The 23,466-nt window shown below is 39.9% G+C and overlaps 1 protein-coding gene across 20 annotated transcripts in view; it reads right to left on the reverse strand.

Annotated features, from left to right (window-relative positions):
- SYNE1 (spectrin repeat containing nuclear envelope protein 1) overlaps positions 1 to 23,466 on the reverse strand; it is a 519,329-nt gene that overhangs the window by 205,407 nt on the left and 290,456 nt on the right. For all 20 annotated transcript variants that reach the window (XM_055114235.2, XM_055114240.2, XM_034963099.3 and 17 more), the window contains 8 exons: positions 22,875 to 23,027; positions 22,425 to 22,592; positions 19,318 to 19,494; positions 16,327 to 16,473; positions 11,448 to 11,573; positions 9,031 to 9,207; positions 6,196 to 6,461; positions 1,901 to 4,061 (listed from right to left, as the gene is read on the reverse strand). In XM_055114235.2, coding sequence (XP_054970210.2) covers positions 1,901 to 4,061; positions 6,196 to 6,461; positions 9,031 to 9,207; positions 11,448 to 11,573; positions 16,327 to 16,473; positions 19,318 to 19,494; positions 22,425 to 22,592; positions 22,875 to 23,027 — 3,375 coding nt within the window. The remainder of the gene's footprint in view (positions 1 to 1,900; positions 4,062 to 6,195; positions 6,462 to 9,030; positions 9,208 to 11,447; positions 11,574 to 16,326; positions 16,474 to 19,317; positions 19,495 to 22,424; positions 22,593 to 22,874; positions 23,028 to 23,466) is intronic.

Raw genomic sequence — 23,466 nt, forward strand, 5'->3', positions numbered from 1 at the left:
CTGGTAACTTCTGTTCTTACTCTACATTCTAGATTCTATATCTCTATTTATACTAATAGCGCTAGAAAAATAGTTTAAAATTTGTATAAGCAATAGCCTTGAATCAACATGAAAAGGTTAAAGTGTACTAGTTTTTAGTTTAAAAAGTCAGAATTTTAAAAAGTTTATTATGATTTTATCCAATATTAAAATTTTTACTATTTAAAGTGTTAACCTTAACCTCTGCAGAAAATATAGTTAAACGAGAGCTAAGATTCATCTGAGGTTACTTCGTGTCAGACCCAATGCTAAGAAGATAAACCTAATAAAAGAATCATTAATATCTCTCTTCTACAAAGAGGGACAGAGCCTTATAGGATGTCATTTTCCTGAGATCAAACAGCTGCCATTAAAACTCAGATGTGCCCTCCTCCCAGGCTGTAGCTGCTGTATTATCCTGACGAAAGCTATCCTTTACCTAAAGGGTTGGCTGACATCTCCTAGAATCACAGGGACTAAAGACAGACATGGAGAAAATGGGCCAAGAAATTAAAGGAAATAATCCGCTAGGCACTATTTTTCGCTTCTTATTTTATTTTATTTATTTATTTATTTGACAGAGTTTCACTCTTGTTGCCTAGGCTGGAGTGCAATGGCATGATCTCGGCTCACTGCAACCTCTGCCTCCTGGGTTTAAGCGATTTTACTGCCTCAGCCTCCCAAATAGTTAGGATTACAGGTATGCACCACCAAACCCAGCTAATTTTTTTTTTTTTTTTGTATTTAGTAGAGACAGGGTTTCACCATGTTGGTCAGGCTGGTGTCAAACTCCTGACCTCAGGTGATCCACCCACCTCACCCTCCCAAAGTGCTGGGATTAAAGGCGTGAGCCACCGCGCCCGGCCCTCTTCTTATTTTTGAATGCACAGAACTTGCAAGCCCCAGAGCAAGCTGCAATTAGGCCAATCTGGGAAGTTTTGTACATGCTCCCATTTCTTTTTGTTATCCCCAAGTCAAGTAATTACGAGTATTCTAGTCTTTCTTCTGCTGTGCTACAGGGAAGCAGGAGAAGGACAGCACTCATCCCCACAGAGGGGGTGAAGAGATGGGGCGACTAATGGGATACCCCACAAAAATGTGGCTTATTAGCAAGGTCAGGGCTGCATTGTCTGCCTCTCTCCATTTAGACTCTTCATCTAGCACTGATTTTAGAAATACCAGCCTTCACATTGTTTACAAAGGGCATCACTAATTATTCATGGTTAATCAGTTGTACTATCCATGTACAAATATATAATATTAATTATGTTACTAATACCATTTATCATCTCTTTTAAGGTGAGAAATCACTGAGGCATCACTGTTATAAGCAAAGTGAAGTCAAGATGGAAACCACACAAAATGAATATCATGCACATAAACAATTAAAATCACCTGGCCAGGCACGGTGGCTCCCGCCTATAATTCCAGCATTTTGGGAGGCCAAGGCAGGCAGATCGTTTGACGTCAGGAGTTTGAGACCAGCTTGGCCAACATAATGAAACCCTGTCTCTACTAAAAATACAAAAATTAGCTGGATGTGATGGCGGGTGCCTGTAATCCCAGCTACTCGGGAGGCTGAGGCACAAGAATCACTTGAACCCAGGAGGCGGAGGTTGCAGTAAGCCGAGATTGCACCACTGCACTCCAGCCTGGGCAACAGAGCGAGACTTCGTCTCAAAAAAACCCAAAAAACAAAACAAAACAAAACAAAACGAAAAACAATTAAAATAACCATTTAAGTCACTGCTGAAGATGTTTCTGTGTAGTATTTAGAAAGAAATATTTAAAGAAGCAATTATAACCAAGCAAACAAATTTCTTGTACCTGTTTACAAATAAGCAGAGTGGAAAAAAGAGAAGTGAAGTCCTATTATACCCACCTGTCTGGTGCGTAAGGCTTCCTGGATGTCTCCATCCAGCTCTGAGAGCTCAGCGAGGCTGTGTTCTAAATCCGCAGAAATCAGCTCCTTGGCCTTTGTGAACTTCTCCTTTTCCTTGTGACTCAGCGCATTCATGATTCTCAAGCTGGACTGGACCTCTTCCTGATGAATTTGGATTTTTCTGATTTCCTCTTGGATGTCCTGCAGGTTGAGGTCTAGGTACACCGGCCCACTGAGCTCTGCCTTCACTCTCCTCAGCCAGTCCAGGGAGCGACTCATCTCAGTCTGGAAGTCTATACTCTGCACCATTCGGCTCTCACATTCTGTCACCGTCTCACCAATGGCAGAAGTCAACAGTTTTAACTCCTCTTGCCAGGACTGGATCTGATGCCTGGCTTTCTCATAAGCCAAGGGGTCAAGGTGTGGGGCAAGATCTTCAAGATGTATGGTTACTCGTTTCAGTACAATCCCTGAGTCCTGGAGACTTCCTGCCAGGGAGTGATACATTTTGAGCTTCTCCTCTGCAGGCAGCGTTTCCTCATTCACTTTGGACTGCTCCTCTTTTACAGACTTCAGTTGTCTCTCCAGCTGTTGGCACATCTTCTCGTGTTCTTGGTAAGCACTGGTGGTGTCTTCTAATAAGCTAACCCTCTGTTCTGTTTGTCGCTTCAGCCTGTGATATAAGGTGACAAGGTGCAGCATCTTGTCTGGCTGCCAAGGCTGACCTGTGCTGCGAAAACCTTCTTTTTTCTGGTTCAGTTCATCCACCGCCTCCCCAAGGCCCGCCACCTCATCCAGAATGGCTCTGCAACCATCTTGCAGAGAAAGAGCCTCCTCAACGGCCAGGTCGGTGGGAACTTTGCTCATCCTCAAGAATTGGGCTTCAAGTTCACTCAGAGACTGGGTTGTCAACTCAATCAAGGAAGCATATTCCTTCCGAGCAAGAATTGCTTCCTGGACTTTATAGAACTTGTCTTTAGCCAAGGCAACAATTACATTAAATTGTTGAGGCAAAGCATTTAGCTTTTCACTGAGGTAGGAATGATCGACTTCATTCAGCGATGGTAATATGGTCTGCCCAGTTCTCTGCAGCGTAAGTAGAAGACTTTCATATTCTGGAGATTGTTCAAGAATGTTTTGGTATTTAGCCAGTTGTGTATGAAGCTCAGTACTCTCATTCATTAGGTTGATTTCAGGAAATGTAACAATATCTGCTTGTTTTAGCCAGTGGCAAGCTTTATCAAAATCTTCCTTAAAATGCTTCCTAGAAACCAAATTCTTCTCTAGTTCTTGTAACCGGTGACTGCACTTTTGTAAAACACTGTCATAGACACTCTGCAATTCCTGAAGCTTCCCCAGCACTTCACTCTTTTCCTGCTCTGTGACTTCCTTCATTAGTTCGCGACCCTGGGCCCAAAGTCCAGTGATTTCATTTTGGTAAGTCTTGAGGCTGGCTTGTGCACTCTTACATGTTTTGACTTGTTTGCTCACATCATCTGGTAACAGACAGATGTGTTCACGGAACATTATCTTTCGCTCATGCTGCTGAATTTGGCTGGTGGCCTGGAACACTGCCATGAGAAACTGGGTTTTCTCGGACAAGGCTTTGTTTAAGTACTTTCTTCGCTGGCCCACTAAGTCACTGAGACAATTCACGTGGCTTTGTGCATCAGAGAGAGCCTTCTGGATGACCTGTCGCTCATTGAGACCAAGATCTGCCATGACCCTGTCTGCGTCCTTTATGAGCGATTTCAGGAGCATCTGCTTGGCCTCCAGTTCACTGCAGATGGCCAGGTGATCCATGAGAAGGTTCTGAGCCATATCTGGAGGAGGGCTCTGCTTAAGGGCCTCGGCGATGTTGGGTTGTTGCTCTTCTGCCCACTCCATTAGCTCCTGAAATCTGGACTGCACCACATTTAACTCCTCCAAGTTGGTGACTGACACTTGGATTTTCCTTTTAATGAGGTCCTCAAGCTGAAACCAACGTTGCTCTAAATGACTGGTCTGTTCTTTGACTAACTCCTTGTCATCTAAATTCAGATGCTCTATCATTTTCTGCTTTTGATCTTTCAGATCTTCAATAGCATACTTTCTCTCCTGCAATGCCAACGCTAACTTTTTCAAAGCTTCCAGGTGGACAGCTGTACTCTCTGCATCAGATCTGAAAATACATGGAAAGGTATAAGAGCAAATTAGCTGTAGTCAATATCGATGTTTGTTCATACTATGCTAAATTACACTTCACCATTTTCTTTTTGGAGACTGAGTTTTGCTCTTGTTTCCCAGGCTGGAGTGCAATGAATGCTCTGATCTCAGCTCACGGCAACCTCCGCCTCCCAGGTTCAAGAGATTCTCCTGCCTCAGCCTCCCAAGTAGCTGAGATTACAGGCATGTGCCACCATGCTCGGCTAATTTTCTATTTTTAGTAGAGACAGGATTTCACCATGTTGGTCAGGCTGGTCTCTAACTCCTGACCTCAGGTGATCCACCTACCTCAGCCTCCCAAAGTGCTAGGATTACAGGCATGAGCCACTACTCCTGGCTGACACTTCACCATTTCTTTAAGTGGATCTTCTGAGCTTAGAACAATTGAGAGTAGTTCAATTCATGGTTTGTTGACAGAAGTGCTATAATTATGGAATACAATTCTTATCAGAAGTCAATACTAGAAGTTGAATCAAACTAAGTTGCCTACTTCTTTCTGGCTGATAATGCCTTCCAATCAAATCAGAATATGCTTTTATCTTCCTCTGACTCTTATCAACTGAGCAGAATCTATATGGTAACAGGATCCTTGGATGGTTTGTGTAATGTTAAACAGTGAGAAGCACTGATCTAGTGTACTCTAGAAAATGATACTGAAAGAAATTAATAAGTGATGCATGATTTATGTGCTTTCTTTTGTGAAGAGGGTCCAAAAAACAATATAGTTCTAGGTAGTACAATCTGTAAGGTATAACAACAGATCTAATGGCTACTTAATTGTGTACTTGGATATGTTTTGCTTATCATTAGTAATCTTTAGTAATAAGTGTGAAATGTAAAGAATTCTCATCCCTTTGACTATGAAGCACACATAAAAAATGGAATCTTGTAGTCTTTTTTACTAAATGATCAGTTCTGAAGTATGAAAAGCAGGGTTGGGAGGCAGTATGAGGAGTTCTGTTTTGGACCTGTTAAGTCTCAGGTGTCTGTGGGGCCTACTGTGAGCCAGAAATATGAGTTGTTAATATTTACTGGACTAATCTCAAAGACGAGTAAAATGTTAAGTATCAAAGAAAAGCAAACAAACCAGAAAATGGTATACCAAAAAAACCCCAAATCCCCACTATGATTTCATGATATCTAGAACAATATTTGCAGTTTTCTTTGCTGTAAACTAGTAAATCGGTGCAGAAGAAGTATAGATTTTAACAATTATAGTGATCAAAAGTATGGAATGGTTTCATACAATGATCCAGTATGTGTGTGTGTATTCTTATTTTTCAAAGAAGAAAGCTAAGAGGGGTTCAATAGCTACAAAATCACAAAAGACACAAATTAGCTGAATTTGGATTATTCACTAATTTCTAGACTCTTATAAGAAAAAAACCTGACTGAATTACACAGAATGCATTCATTACCTTATAGACTTGATAAGAAACTAGGGAGCATATAGGTTCAAGAAGGATTCATTTCATGAATTCATAGATGATATCCCATAACTTGTAATTAAACAAAATTAGAAACATTTTTAGAATATTCTTTGAGGTCACAGAGAAAATGGTACCATTTTCAAACATTTCTCTTTTACCCACTGGTTAAATCAATATTGAGCTAGGAAAACCATGACTCTATGTCCATTTGAAAACATTAGGTTCATAATGATGTTCTACTTACCAATATTAATAATAATAAACAATAGATGTTATACCTAAGACATTTTATTTTATTTTTTTGAGACAGGGTCTTGCTCTGTCACCCAGGCTGGAGTACAGTGGTGCAATCTTGGCTCACTGCAGCCTCCTCCTCCCAGGTTCAATTGATTCTCCTGCCTCAGCCTCCGAAGTAGCTGGGATTATAGGCATGCACCACCACACCCAGCTAATTTTTGTATTTTTAGTAGAGATGAGGTTTCACCATGTTGTCCAGGCTGGTCTCGAACTCCTGACCTCAACTAATCCACCCGCCTCAGCCTCCTAAAGTGCTGGGATTACAGGCATCAGCCACTGCACCTGGGCACATTTTAAATTTTTATAGATATTAAGAAATGTCTGGCTTAGCATTTTGGTGACCCATGGGAGAATTTCTGTTACCTGGCCAAGTTATCCCATTCTGTAGTAAATTTTTCTAGGAACACTTCAACGACATTCATACAGTCATGGTAATCTCTTGTTCTCTGAAGATCCTCTTCCCTTTGCAAGCACAGGTTGTTAGACTGACGGCACAAATCGAGCCACTGATCATTTAAATGATTTATTTCCTTGTGTTCAGGCGATTCCTCCTTCTTTGTTAACTTATTCACCTTTTCTATTATGGTGTTCACGGATGCCTGTTTGCTCTGTAGTTTCTTAACAAAATCCTAAAGGATAACAGCAACAAAAAATATGTAATGTGTTAAGAAATGCCCAAATAAATATAGAGAGCGACACAGACATAAGACCTTTAAACACTCTAAGTTCCTTAATATGAAAAAAACTGAAGAATGTATAATAAGTCATGGGAAACAAAGAGAAAATCTAAAAATCACCATACCTCTTTATGAACGTTAATTCCCATGTGTGCAAGATTCAGGGTAGCTGTGGTATATTCTTTTATTGTACTATTCCGAGAGGCATAAAGAAAAACTAATACATGTGAAACATTACAGTCATTAATGAAAAAAGTCATTATCTTACCTTGAAGTGCGGCCTTTGTTTTCTAAGAATTTTTAAGGAGTTCATGTTTTTCAAAATTTATTCTTAAACTAAGAGTGCTTTTATTCTCAAGACATCAGGACATTAGGACATTTCCTAGGTCTGCTAAGTCCTGGGTCTGTCAAGTTCTGGATCTGTTCAGTAAACATTATTAACCTGTTCCCTTAACTAAATATCCTGTGACTAAGAATGCCTAACTTTCTGGGAATGCAGCCCAGCAGTTCTCAGCCTCATTTTACCCAGCCCCTATTCAAGATGGAGTCGCTCTGGTTTGAACGCCTCTGACGGAAACCTTCCAAATGTCAGAGACAAGGCAAAGTAGCCTGGGTCACCAGGTGGGCAGTGGTGCTATGTACAGAGTTGGGGAAGGCTGGAGTACATTCGCAAAGTGGAAAGGCAATGGTTTAGATTCATCTACTCCCTGCATACACAGCAAAAAGAAACCTCTAAGATACCATCTCTGCCAGCCCAACATGTGGCCAGAGGATCATTTCTTTGGATAGTGTTTCCTCCAAGGGGTTGGTTCATGGGCTTCCATACTTCCCCACTGCTCACTCCCATTTCCATTTACTCCCACTACCCAAAAAACACCTCTTAAATCCCCTGATTGATATATGAAATTTTGTCCTTAAAGCTAGGTTCAATCACAATTAAAATGTTAACAAGAGTATCATCTTGAATGTTTTTATTATGTGTATATCTAAAACAAATACAGCAAAATATTGGCATTGTTTATTATCTCTGAATGGTAGTATCATAAGTGATTGTGATTTAAATTTGCTTATTAAGACATTTCTGTATTTTCTAAGCCTTTTATAATAAACAAAACTTTTCTTATAAAATACATTTTAAAAAATTAAATTTCTAGGATGGTTCACAAATTTTTTTAAAAAAGAGTTCATGCTTCTGAGAAAAAATAAATCTTATTATCCCGATCCCTATTCTCTTTTTTTTCTGTACTTGCAAACAGCACTCCAGTAGACAATATATTATTATTGACTCATAATCACAGAGAAAAAACATCTTTAAGTTTATTTAAAATCTGACCCAACTTCCAATCAAGTGTATTAACACTTATAATTTTCTTTTTTCTCTTTTTTTTGAGACAGAGTCTCACTCTGTGGCCCAGGCTGGAGTACAGTGGCATGATCATGGCTCACTGCAACCTCCGCCTCCCAAGTTCAAATGATTCTCGTGCCTCAGCCTCCCAAGTAGCTGAGATTATAGGCATGTGCCACGCAAGGCTAATTTTTGTATTTTTAATAGAGATGTGGTCTCACCATGTTGGCCAGCCTGGTCTCAAACTCCTGGCCTCAAGTGATCTGCCCACCTCAGCTTCCCAAAGTGCTGGGATTACAGGCATGAGCCACCACACCTGGCCACAATTTCCTATATATTTTAAATTATTTAAATTATATATAAATATGTAATACAAACTGCATTTATATTATACTTTAAATTAATTACATATAGCTCAAATATATAACTAATGAATTGATAAGCTTACAGTCCTACAGTTTTAGCATAATATGGTGATGAAAATCTAAAAAAAGAATAATGTTCCATGTTTGCTTAGTCACAGAGTTTTCTGACTAAGCAGTCTACTCTATAGACTAAATCACACCTGCTTTTCTCAGGAATAATGTAGAGAATGAATGTCTTCTGATGCAAGTGGCCATCTGAAGCTTCAGTAATATATTTGAATGTCTACTTTATAATCTGTTTTCCCTGGCACCAAATGATGTTTGTTCAGATTTGCTATTCCTTAAAGCAGCGGTCCCCAAACTTTTTGGCACCTGGGATGGGTTTTGTGGAAAACAATTTTTCCGTGAATGGGGCTGGAGGGGGATGGTTTCAGGATGAAGCTGTTCCACCTTGAATCATCAGACATTAGTTAGACTATCATAAGGAGCATGCAACCTAGATCCCTTGCATGCGCAGTTCACAGTAGGGTTTGCGCTCCTATGAGAATCTGATGTGGCCTCTGATCTGACAGGAGGTGGAGTTCAGGCATTAATGCTTGCTCACCTCCCACTGTGCGGCCAGGTTCCTAACAGGACATGGACTTGTGCTTGTCCATAACCTGGGGCTTGGGGACCTCTGCCTTAAAGAGTTGTATTAATGTCTAAGGATTGACAGACACTCAGGCATATTGAAGTGAATAAACTGAACACATTTCAAGTTTTCTACTCTGTTGGCCTCTTTTATCTCCCTTGGGGGCAAATTAATTCCCACCTTAACTTGTGAAACCATGTTCTGTGCAATGTTCAGCTCTAGCTCAGAGTGCCTCCTCTTCATGTTCTGCAGTTGCTGATCAGCATCTTGCAGGTAAATCCAGAGCTCAGACTTCAGGTGCTTGATCTCTTCCCAACCCTGAGTTAAGTTCTGGGCCTGGACGAGCCTTTGTTCAATCTTGAGAAAACACAGAGATAAAAGTTAGCAACCATACACGGAAACATTTATGGTTAATGAATCAGAGATGGAACTTTCCAGCTGGCCTGTGCACTCATTTGACACACACATACACACACATACACACACAAACTCACACACACAAATACATAAATTTAAAAAGTATTTCTTTATTTGCTTCAGGAAAAGCAGATTTTTTAAAAAAAAATGTAGGGTTCCTAAAGACTTTAAATGTCTACAAGTTATGCTATATGGTTTTAATCAGTATTGTGAAACTCTAATAATTTTTTTTTTTTTTTTGAGACGGAGTTTCACTCTTGTTGCCCAGGCTGGAGTGCAATGGCACGATCTCGGCTCACTGCAATCTCTGCCTCCCGGGTTCAAGTGATTCTCCTGCTTCAGCCTCCTGAGTAGCTGGGATTACAGGCTTGCGCCGTCACACCCAACTAATTTTGTATTTTTAGTAGAGACAGGGTTTCTCTACATTGGTCAGGCTGGTCTCGAACTCCCAACCTCAGATAATACGCCCGCCTTGGCCTCCCAAAGTGCTGGGATTACAGGAGTGAGCCACTGCGCCCAGCGAAACTCTAATAAGTTTGATCAATGTATTAGGTCTAAAGCTGCTCTGATGGTTTTTCGCATTGGGCATTTCAGTAGATTCATCTGTATGACTCATGAATTTGGTGTTAAGGTTAACTAGAAAAGACTTCTGTTGTTCTCTGTTGCACATTTGTTCATCCGTCTTACAACATGCTGAATTATTAATGTTTTGGATATGTCTTTAGATCTGCTTCACTGGTTTTTGAAGCTGTGTAATTTGTTTCAATAAATCATTTCTGTAAAAATAAATGGGTTACATTGGCTGGGAATGGTGGCTCATGTCTGTAATCCTAGCACTTTGGGAGGCCAAGTCAGGTGGATTGCCTGAGCTCAGGAATTCGAGACCCACCTGGGCAACACAGTGAAACCCTTTCTCTACTAAAATACCAAAAAGTAGCCAGGCATGGTGGTGTGTGCCTGTAGTCCCAGCTACTCGGGAGGCTGAGGCACAGGAATTGCTTGAACGTGGGAGGCGGAGGTTGCAGTGAGCCAAAATTGTGCCACTGTGCTCCAGCCTGGGAAACAGAGTGAGACTCTTTCTCCAAAATAAAATAAAATAAAATAAATGGGTTACATCATCTTTTGTAAGGATTTAAAAACCGATTTGATAATATTAAAGAGAAAAACCTTATTATTTTGACATTTTTTTCCTGTGAATCATTTTACTCTTCTGTGAATATTTAATAAATTAAATACCAAAACTAAGTCTTATTTTTCTTTTAAACTCAAATGTGGGCCAGGCATGGTGGCTCATGCCTGTAATCCCAGCACTTTGGTAGGCCAAGGAGGGAGGATTGCTTGAGCCCAGGAGTTCGAGACCAGCCTGGAAAACACAGCGAAGCCCTGTCTCTACAAAAAGTATAAAAATTAGCTGGGTGTGATGGTGTGTGCCTATAGTCCCAGCTACTTGGGAGGCGGAGGTGGGAGGATCACCTGAGCCCAGGAGGTTGAGGCTTCAGTCAGTGATGATAGCGCCACTGCACTCCAGACTGGTTGGCAGAGTGTCTCACAATAAAGAAACAAACAAACAAACAAACAAACGAGCAAACAAACCCAAATGTGTTTCATGGAAGAGTTTAAAGCTGCAGTGGCAGCAGCCAGGAAAATACGCCTCCAGTGCTGCCATCTGTCTGTGTGGGCCGGTACTGCTAGCTCATCACAGCCCAGACAGTTTCAAAATCCTTCTGAACACCACACTTTACCAATGAACTAGAAGGATTGTGACAGATGGCATGCTCTTTGACATCCTTGATATAATAAAGAAAGGGTCAAGAGCCCCTTTCATATTAAGTATTGCCTAAAGAAAAAGATGGAAAAGGAGAAAAGAACAAAAAAAGGTGTGGCAAAATAGGAAAATTGAGAGAATGGTCATTAAGGAGGAGAAAAAAGAAAGGTTCTAATGGGCAGCGAATGAATGGGACTAAGTGATTCAGTCCCAATCTGATGTCATCAATGTCAGGATGTGCTTAATTTTCTATGAGTTAGCTGAAATTCGAATATCTATTTGTTATAATGGCTGTAGAACCATTACATACAGCAAGAACAAGCCAAGAACTATTTTCTTTCAATCTCACATGAAACATTCAAGCAAGAGAATATAATAAAACAAACAAATTCAATGTGATTTTTCATTTTCTTACCGTTTGCTCTGTTTGTTGAATGTCTTTTGCTGTGGTTTTCACCGAAGCATTTGACAGGTCACACATGGAGCAAAGGAGATCTAGGTAGGTCCTTGCCTGCTCTTGCAAAGCTCTGAAGTGTTTGACCTGGAAAAGGCAGTTATCAGAGTGAAAGAGATGCATCAGCTATTTAGATAGCAAATACTTGTATCATTTGGAATATTCTGTTGACATTTCAAAAATAGTCTTGCTATGCTCAGTGTTTTCACCATCGTGTTCAAGTGACATATATTAGTGACTCACAGGAAAAAATTTAAATCACCAATGGGGATTTATTTGTCCACCATTTGCTTCTCCTTGTAAGTAAACTATTCTGTATGGTCTGGGAAAGGGGAAAATGCAAGAAACTTCTATAATCTTTCCAGATTATTTGCTCACATGCCAGCTTATTTTCCATTTCAGAGAAAGAATTTGTAGCCTACTCTGGCCTGCTTCTTAACATGCTTTTGCATATCTTGGAGACAGAAGGCAAAGGTCCGTGAGTTGGTAGGTTTCACTGGAGTGAGGTTAAAACACAGATGTCTGGGCTTCTTTACATTGCAGGAGATTCATCTTGTGTTATTCTCTTTCCACAAGCCCAAGAAAGGCTTCTCCAGGTGGATCTTTAATCTATTTATAGAAACAAAGAAATGTGTTTCTTTGCAGATGCTCAGATTCTACTCAGGCTCCATTTTAGATACTGGGCATAGAGCAGCCCATAAAGCAAAACCCTTGCTCCCATGGAGTTGACATTCTTAGGAAGGAGATAAATAATATATAAATAAACAAACTTGCACTGGGATGTTTAGTAGTTTTAAATATCATGTGGGAAAATCAAGGTGCTAAGCAGATAGGGTATGAGGAAGAAGCATTGCCACTTCAGGGACAGTGTATCTCCCAGGCCCCTATGAGGAAACGACCTGAATGCATGGCATGGCATAAGGTAAGAACATTCCAGGTGGGTGGATGTGGTGGGTAGAGAGACAGCAAATGCAAAGCCCTGAGGCTGGAGCAGAGTGAATCAGGTGTGAGCAGAGGTCGGAGGGTGGGCGGGGGCAAGCCATGGAGCCCCTTATAAGGAGAGCTGACCATACATCCCAATTTGCTGGGTTTTGTCTCTAGTCTAGAGTTTCTCAACTCAGAACTATTGACAGTTGACTCCAAATAATTCTTTGTTGTGGGGCTGACTTATACCTTGCAGAACGTCAGCAGCATCCTTCGCGTCTACCCACTTAATGCCAGCAGCATCCCCACCACTCCCACTTGTAACAACCAACAACGTGTTCAGACAGTGCCAAATGTCCCTTGTAGGAGCAAAGTCACCATCTCCTCCATCCCAGTTGTGAACCACTGCGCTAGTCCCATTGGATTATGTAAAGCAGACTCTGTCTTATCAAGAAGGTTCCATTTGGGAAAACAAATTCTATAATCAGCCTATTCATAAGCCGTGGTAAGAAAGTTGGAATTTAAGTGTGATGGGAAAATATCGGGAGCATCATGATCTGAGACAGGCTTTCAAAGACTCCCTCCGAACATCACGTGGAGAACGGGTTGCCACAGCGGCGGCAGGCAGCAATGGTGCCCAGGTGTTAGGCTACTGCAGGGATCAGATGAACCATGAAGATGGCCTGACAGGGGGTGGTGGCTGAGGTAGTGAGAAGTGGTTCTTGATTACTACATAAATAGGGATAAATAAGGAAGGCAGTATTGACTACAAGTTGCAGGGATAAAGTTGACTTCCAGGATTTTCCCAAATCATAGAGTCAATCATGGTGCCTGATTTTGTGACTCCAATCTGAGTATTTTTCCTCTGCACTGTGTGGATTACCTAGACATGCTGTGTTCCTGTGGATATAATAAACACAGATCAATTTCCCATTAAGTCAGAAGTAGCACCTTTTCAATTGAATGTACAAGTGAACTATGGTATTGTGAGTCATCAGCCACTGTGCACAAGTTGGTGCATCAGCCATCATGCACCTATGACCCAGAGAAAGTTATTTGTCTCAAACAACTTTTGGATATGAGAAGAGAATAAGTTGTCAGAATTTGTATTTTATGAACATATTTAATTGAAAGGAATGATGGTATGATTTATATAGTTGATCTGATTCCGAAAGCATTGGAAGCAGCATATAGAGTGTTAGTGACCACACAGTTGCAAACGATGTTTGCTAAAATCAACTTTACAGAAAAATCTTATAGTACTTTTTCCCATTCCCTGAAGTTCACATTTTATGCCTTCTAAAAACATATAGCACTCTGAACGGAATCGAATCCATGTGCCATTTTCTTGTGGCAGCGGGGAGTGTATTATCTTCACATATGTATTGAGGGTTTATTGGGTTTACTAGACGGGTGGTGCTGGGGATACACACTGCATCTTGGTACCATGCCCATTGTAAGCGGATTCTCCAGTCACATATCCAAGCTCACCAGCCACTAAGGGCCTGGTCAGTTTTACATGAACACAGTAAGTCCTCATTTAATGTCGTCAGCAGATTCTTGGAAACCGTGACTTCTTTAAGCAGGAAGTTGTATAATGAAACAACTTTTGTTCTCATCAATGCTATAACAAAGCTGCATATTGAAGGACATGACATTATTTGAGGACCTGCTGTACATGGTTTTGCTTACAGTTTCAGTTTCTAAGACCTACCGATGGAATTAAGTGAGGACTTATTGCACTTGCCAAGGGAAAAACTCAAACAAAAGAAATAACAAGAAAAAATACAAAATAAAAAAAGGGAACAAAATAAAAAACCTTTCCTCCTCAGAGTGACTGTAGTCCAAGCGTCTCCGCCACCTCGAACTCCCTTCTCTGGCTACTTTCAAAGACCATTTTGAGAGACATGTGAAAGAGGCAGAAACAGGGAACCATACAGTCACATAATCTGGAAGAAGGATCAGTATCCTCCTGTGACCACGGCTTACTCTGGTATGTGTAGGAAATCTCTTCCTGCTCTAGCAAAACATCACTGCCATTAATACTTTCTTCTCCCTTTATCTCTTTTATTTCTTTTTTGGTAACAAAGGAGAAAAATTAAGTGTTGATCTGAATTGTTCTGAATAAAGTGCATTGGAAACAAACAGCCACAAGACAAGGTGGCTTGTGGTTCAAGAAAACTCACAGTCTAATAAAAAAGTAGAATATAGGCAGTCTTTCATTCATTTTTCTTGATTCAAGGAAAACTATGCTTCATTTGTCCTGATTCTATTCTTATAAAGTAAAATATGAACACTTCTGTGAACCATTGAATGACAATGTAAATCATTTTAGCCTTTAGAAAGTATACTTTGGGGGACAAATTAACTAGACACATTCTTTATGTGGACTCAGTGATCAAATACATTATGCTATTCTAATTTGTGGTAAAAAAAATTAAATTATTAAATACTGTTAATTCATATCTGGCAGCAATAACCTTTATAACTAAATTCCTCTAAAATATTTTCCCACGGAGTCAACACTGCATACAAAAGCTGCTTAGTACAAAAGTTTAAAAAAATATTTCCCACATATTCTGATTAAGTCTCAGCAATAACATTTCCAGCATGTGGATGTCAAATTAATATGGAATAGAATTCCTTTCACATGATAAAAACTAACATTTCATTCATCATCCATTCAATAATTATTTATGAAGCACCTTGTTTATGCCCCAAAACTATGCAAGAAGCTAGTATTACTTTTCTGTTTATAAATCACGTTTATCTGTAGTGTGATATTTGCATTTCATTATAACTTTTAGAAGTAAGTATACTTATAAATGTCACTTTTGATAGTGGGAAACTATCTCAGAGGCTTGGAGAAATTAAGCGACTTACCCATGGTCCCCCAACAGAATAAATATTAGAATTAATCTTTGGTTACAGTGCCCATTCTCTTTCTTTCGCTTTCTTTTCTTTTCTTTTTTCTTTTTTTTTTTTTTTTTTTTTTTTTTTTTTTTGAGACAGAGTCTCACTCTGATGCCCAGGCTGGAGTGCAGTGGCGCAATCTTGGCTCACTGCAACCTCCGCCTCCACCTCCCAGGTTCAAGCAATTTTCGTGCTTCAGCTTCCTTAATAGCTAGGATTACAGGCGCCTGCCACCATGCCCAGCTAATTTGTGTATTTTTAGTAGAGATGAGGTTTCACCATGTTGGCCAGGATGGTCTTGCACTCTTGAAACTGTGTGGTCAGCCCGCCTTGGCCTCTCAAAGTGTTGGGATTACAGGCATGAGCCACTATGCCCAGCCCCATTCTCTTTCTTTTTTTTTTTTTCTTTTTAATAGTTTATTTTTATTACTCTTTTATTTTATTTTTTATTTTTATTTTTTAATTTTTCGAGACAGAGTCTTGCTCTGTCACCCAAGCTGGAGTGCAGTGGCATGATCTTGGCTCACTGCAACCTCTGCCTCTCAGGTTCAAGCGATTCTCCTGCCTCAGCCTCCTCAGCCTCAGGCGGGTAAGTACCCTCCTACCTCAATCCCAGGGTAGCTGGGATTACAGGTGCATGCCACCATGCCCAGCTAATGTTTATATTTTTAGTAGAGATGGGGTTTCACCATGTTGGCCAGGCTGGTCTTGAACTCCTGGCCTCAAGTGATTCGCCCGTTTTGGCCTCCCAAAGTGCTGGGATTGCAGGCATGAGCCACTACGCCTGGCCCCATTCTCTTTCTAATCCACCAAGTTGGCCCCTCAGTATCATGTCCATCTTCTGGCTGGCACATGAACTCCACTAGAGCCAACCTCAGACCTTCTTCCTACTTTTAGATTCCCAGGAGTCAATACAGTTTGGCACATCATAGGTACTTCACACATTTTCATTGACGCTCTGAATGATTCACAAGAATAACACAAACTTTCAGGAGTTTACTACCTGCTTAACGGCTTCTGCCCTACTAAGAGGTGGTTGAGGACTTGGCTCTAAATCCTGCTGGACTGCAGAAAGCCAGGCCTGGCACTGCTGCAGGGTATCTTGTCGGCTGACGTGCTTCTGAAGTTCGTGTTCCAAACTCTGGTACACCTGAGACAATACAATCATGCTGAGATTATGAGAACCACTTTCTACCTCTATAAAGATCATTGAAATTCGATGAAACATGACCAGTACATCTAAATGGATTTTCCCCCCAAGATTCTGCAATTTCATCTAATATCTAAGGCAGTTGTATGTCTCCCCAGATGTTGCAAAATGCAATGCCTATACCCCAGTTGATAACTTCTCGGACCACACATCACAATGTAAAATCCAGATTAGGGGAAGAGAACATGAGCAGGGTAAATATAACCGTAGAGGCATGCTAGAATACATAAAATCATTGAAGTTAATTGTCATAAACATAAGTCAGAGGTTTTTGCAGCTTCTCTTCCTATAGTATAAATATTTCACTTTTTGTTTAAGCTAGCAACTAAAAGTAAAAATAAAAAATGATCTCAAAAAAGGATAACCAATGTTTCTCTAACTGAGATGCTTCTGCAATAGAGGTAGGGTAAAATTTGAACTAAATTATAACATGAGGAGTGGAGAGGTGGATGTCCTCACTTCATCTTAGAAGTTATGTTCCAGGGCAAAAATAATCCAGAATAATTCATACATTTTCTGATATGTCTATTTAATTAATTAATCCTTAACAAGCCAACCAATTTTCATTTTATCCATAAGACATATTAAGAAAAATTATGTGTCTATTTGAGATCAAGAGAAAATATATCTGTGATGTTTCCATTTAGGAAAAAGGAAAAAAGAAGAAAATTAGTTTAACCTGGCATTTCTTTCATTATTGAGACAATAGAAACAATCATTGAATTCTGCTTTTCTCTGTCATCTTTTAAATTCATCACTTTCGTCTGACATTAGGTTTATCCCTTATTTATTCTTATTCCAAGCAGAATTTTTAAAAGAATGGTGTTTTGTTCTCTTTATCACTTTTGCAAAGTTTAATTATGAAGTTCTGATTATGTTCTTAGAATTTTATCTACTTTTTAAATTTTAAAAATTATGTTGGCTTTTCCAACATCCACCAATTAAAACAAATTAAACTGTATCCCTAATACAAAGAAAATGCCCACTGTGAAGGAAGACAGTGTGCAAGAAATCTCTGTTGAATGAGTGAATGAACTCACCAGAAAGTTCTATGTGTAGCCTCATTTTCTCTCTTCACTCCCCCTTTTCTCCCCTTGTCATCATTTTCAATTATTTATTAGATTCTTGTAGTCCTCTTTTGTTAACCTTTGAAGGTGATTTTTTTTAAGTCTAGGAAGTTGACTAATGTCACCCAGAATTTTTTTATTATTATGGTGAACACGGACCATTCTAACCACATCACTGATGTATCACCAGTTCTTTTTGTTAACCTTTGAAGGTGAATTTTTTTTTTTAAGTCTAGGAAGTTACTAATGTCACTCAGAATTTTTTTTTATTATTATGGTGAACATGGACCATTCTAACCACGTCACTGGTATATCATCAGTTCTTACTGGCTAGTCCAGTAAACAAAAATACACAGAATACTAAGTTTAAAGGCTTATAAAAACTCTTTGTAGTGTCATTTAAAAATTCTAGAATAATAGAAAGCAATTTACCTATTTTAGTAAGTTTTTGTTAAAATAGCCATTCTTACCCCTCTTACACTTATTTCTAAAACATTAAGAATTCTGTTTTAGTGGAAGTACACCCACTTAAGTGTAAGTCATATTTGGCAGTTACTCGTTTCTCAAATTCTATATGAATGCAAACAAATATTGCTTTAGATTAGAACCCAGGCTGCATACAGTTAAAAAGAAAATAATTATTGTGAAAAATATGAAATAAATTTACTTTTGTGTTACAAAATAAATGGAAAATTAGAAAGTATTGATCGTGTGCAAAGAAAAACACAACCTCTATTCAAACACATCAACTATTTTTTTCTTTTTTAAATTTCCTCAAATTCCTTTTACCAACAAACAAATTAACTTTATTTATTTATTTATTTATTTATTTTTGTTTAGACGGAGTCTCACTTCGTCCCCCAGGCTGGAGTGCAGTGGCGCAATCTCGGCTCACTGCAATCTCTGCCTCCCAGGTTCAAGCAATTCTGCTGCCTCAGCCTCCGGAGTAGCGGGGATTACAGGTGCTTGCCACCACGCCTGGGTAATTTTTGTATTTTTAGTGGAGACGGGGTTTCACCATGTTGGCCAGGCTGGTCTCGAGCTCCTGACCTCAAGTGATCCACCTGCTTCAGCCTCCCAAAGTGCTGGGATTATAGGCTTGAGCCACCATGCCCGGCCCAAATCAACTTTTAACAAACTTTTTCACAATCAATTCATGCAATAAACAAATTGGATGAAACAATATCTGAAATTCGCTCACGCCTGTAATCCCAGCACTTTGGGAGGCCGAAGTGGGCGGATCACGAGGTCAGGAGATCGAGACCATCCTGGCTAACACGGTGAAACCCCGTCTCTACTAAAAATACAAAAACTTAGCTGGGCGTGGTGGTGGGCTCCTGTAGTCCCAGCTACTCGGGAGGCTGAAGCAGGAGAATGGCGTGAACCTGGGAGGCGGAGCTTGTAGTGAGCCGAGATCGCGCCACTGCACTCCAGCCTGGGCGACAGAGTGAGACTCCGTCTCAAACAAAACAAAACAAAACAAAACAAAACAAAAAAATATCTGAAATTCACTGCTTAGTCACATCAATCAAATACAAAATATGTTAGTTTTGTGTTCACATAGCGACTGTGAAATTTATCCTCGTATTTCCTGTCTGGCAACACACCAAAATGAACCCAAAGATTTGAGCATCGATTCTATTTGTAAAAAGTCTCTAGACTGCACAGCCTCTCCCCATAATTCCTTGTCACTGTGGAATGTTCTGGGGGCACTCACCCTCTGAGCTGTGCTGCAGATCGCTGAGTAGCTGTCCTTTGTGCCCTGCAGATGAGCATGCACGTTTTGTTTAAGTTTCGCTTGCAGGTGGTCTGCACATTGGCCAATCAAAGTATCACCTTTCATTTGAAGATTGTTCAAACGGTCTTCAAAACCAGCAATTTCTTCCATCATTGCCTGCAAAAATGAAACCAATACAGAGTTTTCAGAATTCTACTTTTAAGTAACTTATCCATCAAAGTTTAAGATAGATAATTTCACTGTTTAATATTGTTTTTGAAAGAATCTTGCAATTTACCTTAGTTATATATTAAATGAAAACAAAAGTACATGTATATTTTCAGGGATACTCCAAGAGGAAGAGTCAATGAGTTTAAGAGATTAGTTACATAAGGAATGATGAAGTAACCTTTAACACTAGAATGTGTTCATGGCTGCTCTCAGAGAGATAATACTCCATGGTATTATTACCAGACAAAAAGATGTCCCTATATTTTTCAGGTTAATAAGTTAGAATTCTGGCATAATTTTTATCTAAAACAATCTAATTACTATTTCATCAACTTTATATAATATCTTATTTCTATAAGGTTGGTGCAAAAGTAGTTGTGTTTTTTGTCATTCTTTTTTTTTTTTTTTTAAGACAGAGTGTCACTCTGCTGCCCAGGCTGGAGTGCAGTGGTGCAATTTCAGCTTACTGCAACCTCCACCTCCCAGGTTCAAGCAATTCTCCTGCCTCAGCCTCCCGAGTAGGTGGGATTACAGGTGCCCACCACCACACCTGGCTAATTTTTTTTTTTTTTTTGTATTTTTAGTAGAGTTGGAGTTTTACCATGTTGGCCAGCTGGTCTTGAACTCCTGACCTCAAGTGATCTGCTGGCCTCGGCCTCCCAAAGTGCTTGGATTACAAGTGTGAGCCACCGCGCCCGGCCTGTTATTACTTTTAATGGCAAAAACTGCAATTACTTTTGCACAAATATAATAATCTAATTCTAGTTTCTGTAATAATCTAATATCTAATTTTTAATTCATGTAATATCTAACTTACATCTACTACTGTTTATAATAATGAAAATAGCATTTAAACTTATCATTTATTAAGTACCTGCTATAGTCCAGGAATTATATATAAGCCTGACGAATGTGTATTATCATTGTTTTATAGATGAGGAAACTGAATCACAGTGAGGTTGTACAACACAGTCAAGGTATGGCACAGCCCCCAGGCTTTAGACATAGCTCGGCCTGATTTCACCTCACACCACCATGCCCACTTGCATTCTTTAGTGAGCATTCTTATAGATGACTCAGGGAAGAATAACTTATTTTTTAAAAATCACATTCTGGCCAGACGCGGTGGCTCACGCCTGTAATCCCAGCATTTTGGGAGGCTGAGACTGGTGGATCACCTGAGTTCAGGAGTTAGAGACCAGCCTGGCCAACATGGTGTAACCCTGTCTCTACTAAAAATACAAAAGTTAGTCGGGCATGGTGGAGGGCACCTATAATCTCAGGTACTTGGGAGGCTGAGGCAGAAGAATCGCTTGAACCCAGGAGGCAGAGGTTACAGTGAGCTGAGGTTGCACCATTGCACTCCAGCCTGGGCAACAAGAGCAAAACTCTGTCTCAAAAAAATAAAATAAAATAACAATAAATAAATACATAAATAAATAAAATCAAGTTCTAGTGTTTTTTTTTTCTGTTATATGATGCTAATGACAAGTGACACAATCCAACATAGGGTAGCCTGGGTAACCCATCATTATATCTATAGGAAACCTGGGTGGCCCTTCAGCAGTCCAGGGTCTACAAACAGCGCTGGGCTAGCAGTTATCATATACGCTCAGTTGAAAAGAACCACTCTGTCTCTGAGTTGGAACAGAACCACTCCATCATGAGGCCATTCATGGGGTAGACTACCTTCTGGATTGTCATCTCCTCAGTGCCTACCAGAAGGTATTGTGTAGCTACTTTTTTATTCATGTTTGTTAAATAAAATCCTTTCTTATAGACAGAAATGTTGCAGCCCAGAGGGGTTAACTGGCTTTCCTAAGACACACTGTCAGACACTGACCACATCATGAGTAAACTTGTTTTCCATTAAGATCACAAATCAGTTGCTCCATAAAACTGTGACCATAACATCTATCATCTGATAAACACGATTACTAAAAATACATATTATTAAGTTCTTATCTTGATAGATTTAAATAGTGCTTTTAGCCTATCACCTATATCAAAGATAAGAACTCCTCATATTAGTTTTGTACTTTGTGATTTACAAAATGTCTTCACAAATATTATCTCCTGTGATTAGCACAACAATTATGAGATGGGCTGGTATTGTTATCATCCTAAAGGAGAAAGGACAGACTCAGATAGGCTATGTTGTCTCTCCAGGAAGGGGAAGAGTCCAGCCTAGAATCCAGACTTTCTGATGCCTTTGGCTGCATTTTCTAAAATAGACTCCATAAAGACTAAATTCTGAGATAAAAATTATTAGCTGGGGAAAATGCAGCAATGTGTTCAGAAGTTCAATGCAAGGATTTAACTCTTCTTGATTCACTTGAATATCAAGTTCAATTGTTGTCAATTGTCAGAAGTGCTTGAGACTCAGACCTTCATATGGTTTGGCTGTCTCCCCACCCAAATCTCATCTTGAATTCCCACGTGTTGTAGAAGGGACCTGGTAGGAGATACCTGAATCACGGGGGCAGCTCTTTCCTGTGCTGTTCTCATGATAGCAAATAAGTCTCATGAGATCTGATGGTTTTAAAAAGGGGGGTTTCCCTGAAAACGCTCTCTTCTGTTGTCTGCTGCCATGTGAGATGTGCCTTAACCTTCCACTGTGATTGTGAGGCCTCCCCAACCACAAGGAACTGTAAGTCCAACAAACCTCTTTCTTTTGTAAATTGCCCAGTCTCAGGTATGTCTTTTTCAGCCATGTGAAAACGGACTAATACAGACCTGATTCTCTCAGTACAATCATTATAAACCAGAGATGCACCTGTGTGTGCACCCCCACACATGCACACACATACACAGACACACGCGTACACACACTGGTGAAGCCATCCCAAAGGCAGCCCTTTAAAGGTCAGGGGTACCTTGTGGTGGGCCAATTGCTGGGTGATTGTCTCCAGGCTGCTTGTCTCCAGGAGGTCAGGTGCCACCAGTCTGCCGGACATCTGCAGCAGCCACTTTTCGACCTCTTGGAGCTCACTGTTGTAGTCTTCATGGTCTTTGACTTTCGCCTCCAGACTGAAGACATGCTCCTGCAAAACCAGGTGTCCATCAGAGATGACTTTCAAGTGAAAAACCTACTCAAAACTGTTTTGTATTACAAAAACCCAGTGCAACTCACAGGGTAGTTAGAGCTACTTAGAAAACTACCAGGAATGGAAAACAACATAGTCATTATGCCAATTAAATATTCATCTGAATAAAAAAAAATACTAACCCGTACCAGGCCTTAAAATTACATGACAGAGAGAAAGGAGTCAGGGCCCACATTTTGGAAAATAAACCCTTTTACGGAGTCTTTCATCTCTCCTTACCTTTCCTATGCTGCACAGGTCCTGGTAATCACTTTGAAGTTGATCTATTTTGTCCTTTAAAGTGACATCCTGCACCAGTTCCAAAAGAGCTTCACCCTTCTCTCTCACTGACTTTACTGATGGTTCATGGGACAGCACCGTTTGTTGAAGTGACTTGAATTACAAAGAAAAAAAAATGAGCCTGCTCATCTCCGTGGACAAGATGAATACATACATATTCCCATGGTATGCAAGAGATGATCCACCTCAAAGAAAGATTGTTCATATTTATGAAGCAATAGGTGCAAAACATTAAAGAGAGAGTGATTTATTAAGACGAACATGGTTTCTAAATACAACAGCAGAGTCACACATCAAATGGCCCTTCCTTTGTGGAGATAAAAGGATGGGAAATAGTTATATTTTTCTAAATTAAATATAGCTTATATTTCTGGCTTCTACCTTATTCCTTTCATCAGAGAAAAAAAATCTCAACATAAAAAGGCCACTATCTTTTGATTTTGAGTTCATGAAGTTAGTTCCAGTTTGAGCTATTTATGGAGTTAGCAAGAACAATTCCAGTTGTGACCTTGCTGAGATAGGCTAAAAGCAC

The sequence above is a fragment of the Pan paniscus genome, chromosome 5 (genome assembly GCF_029289425.2).
Source record: "Pan paniscus chromosome 5, NHGRI_mPanPan1-v2.0_pri, whole genome shotgun sequence".
Taxonomy (NCBI): domain Eukaryota; kingdom Metazoa; phylum Chordata; class Mammalia; order Primates; family Hominidae; genus Pan; species Pan paniscus.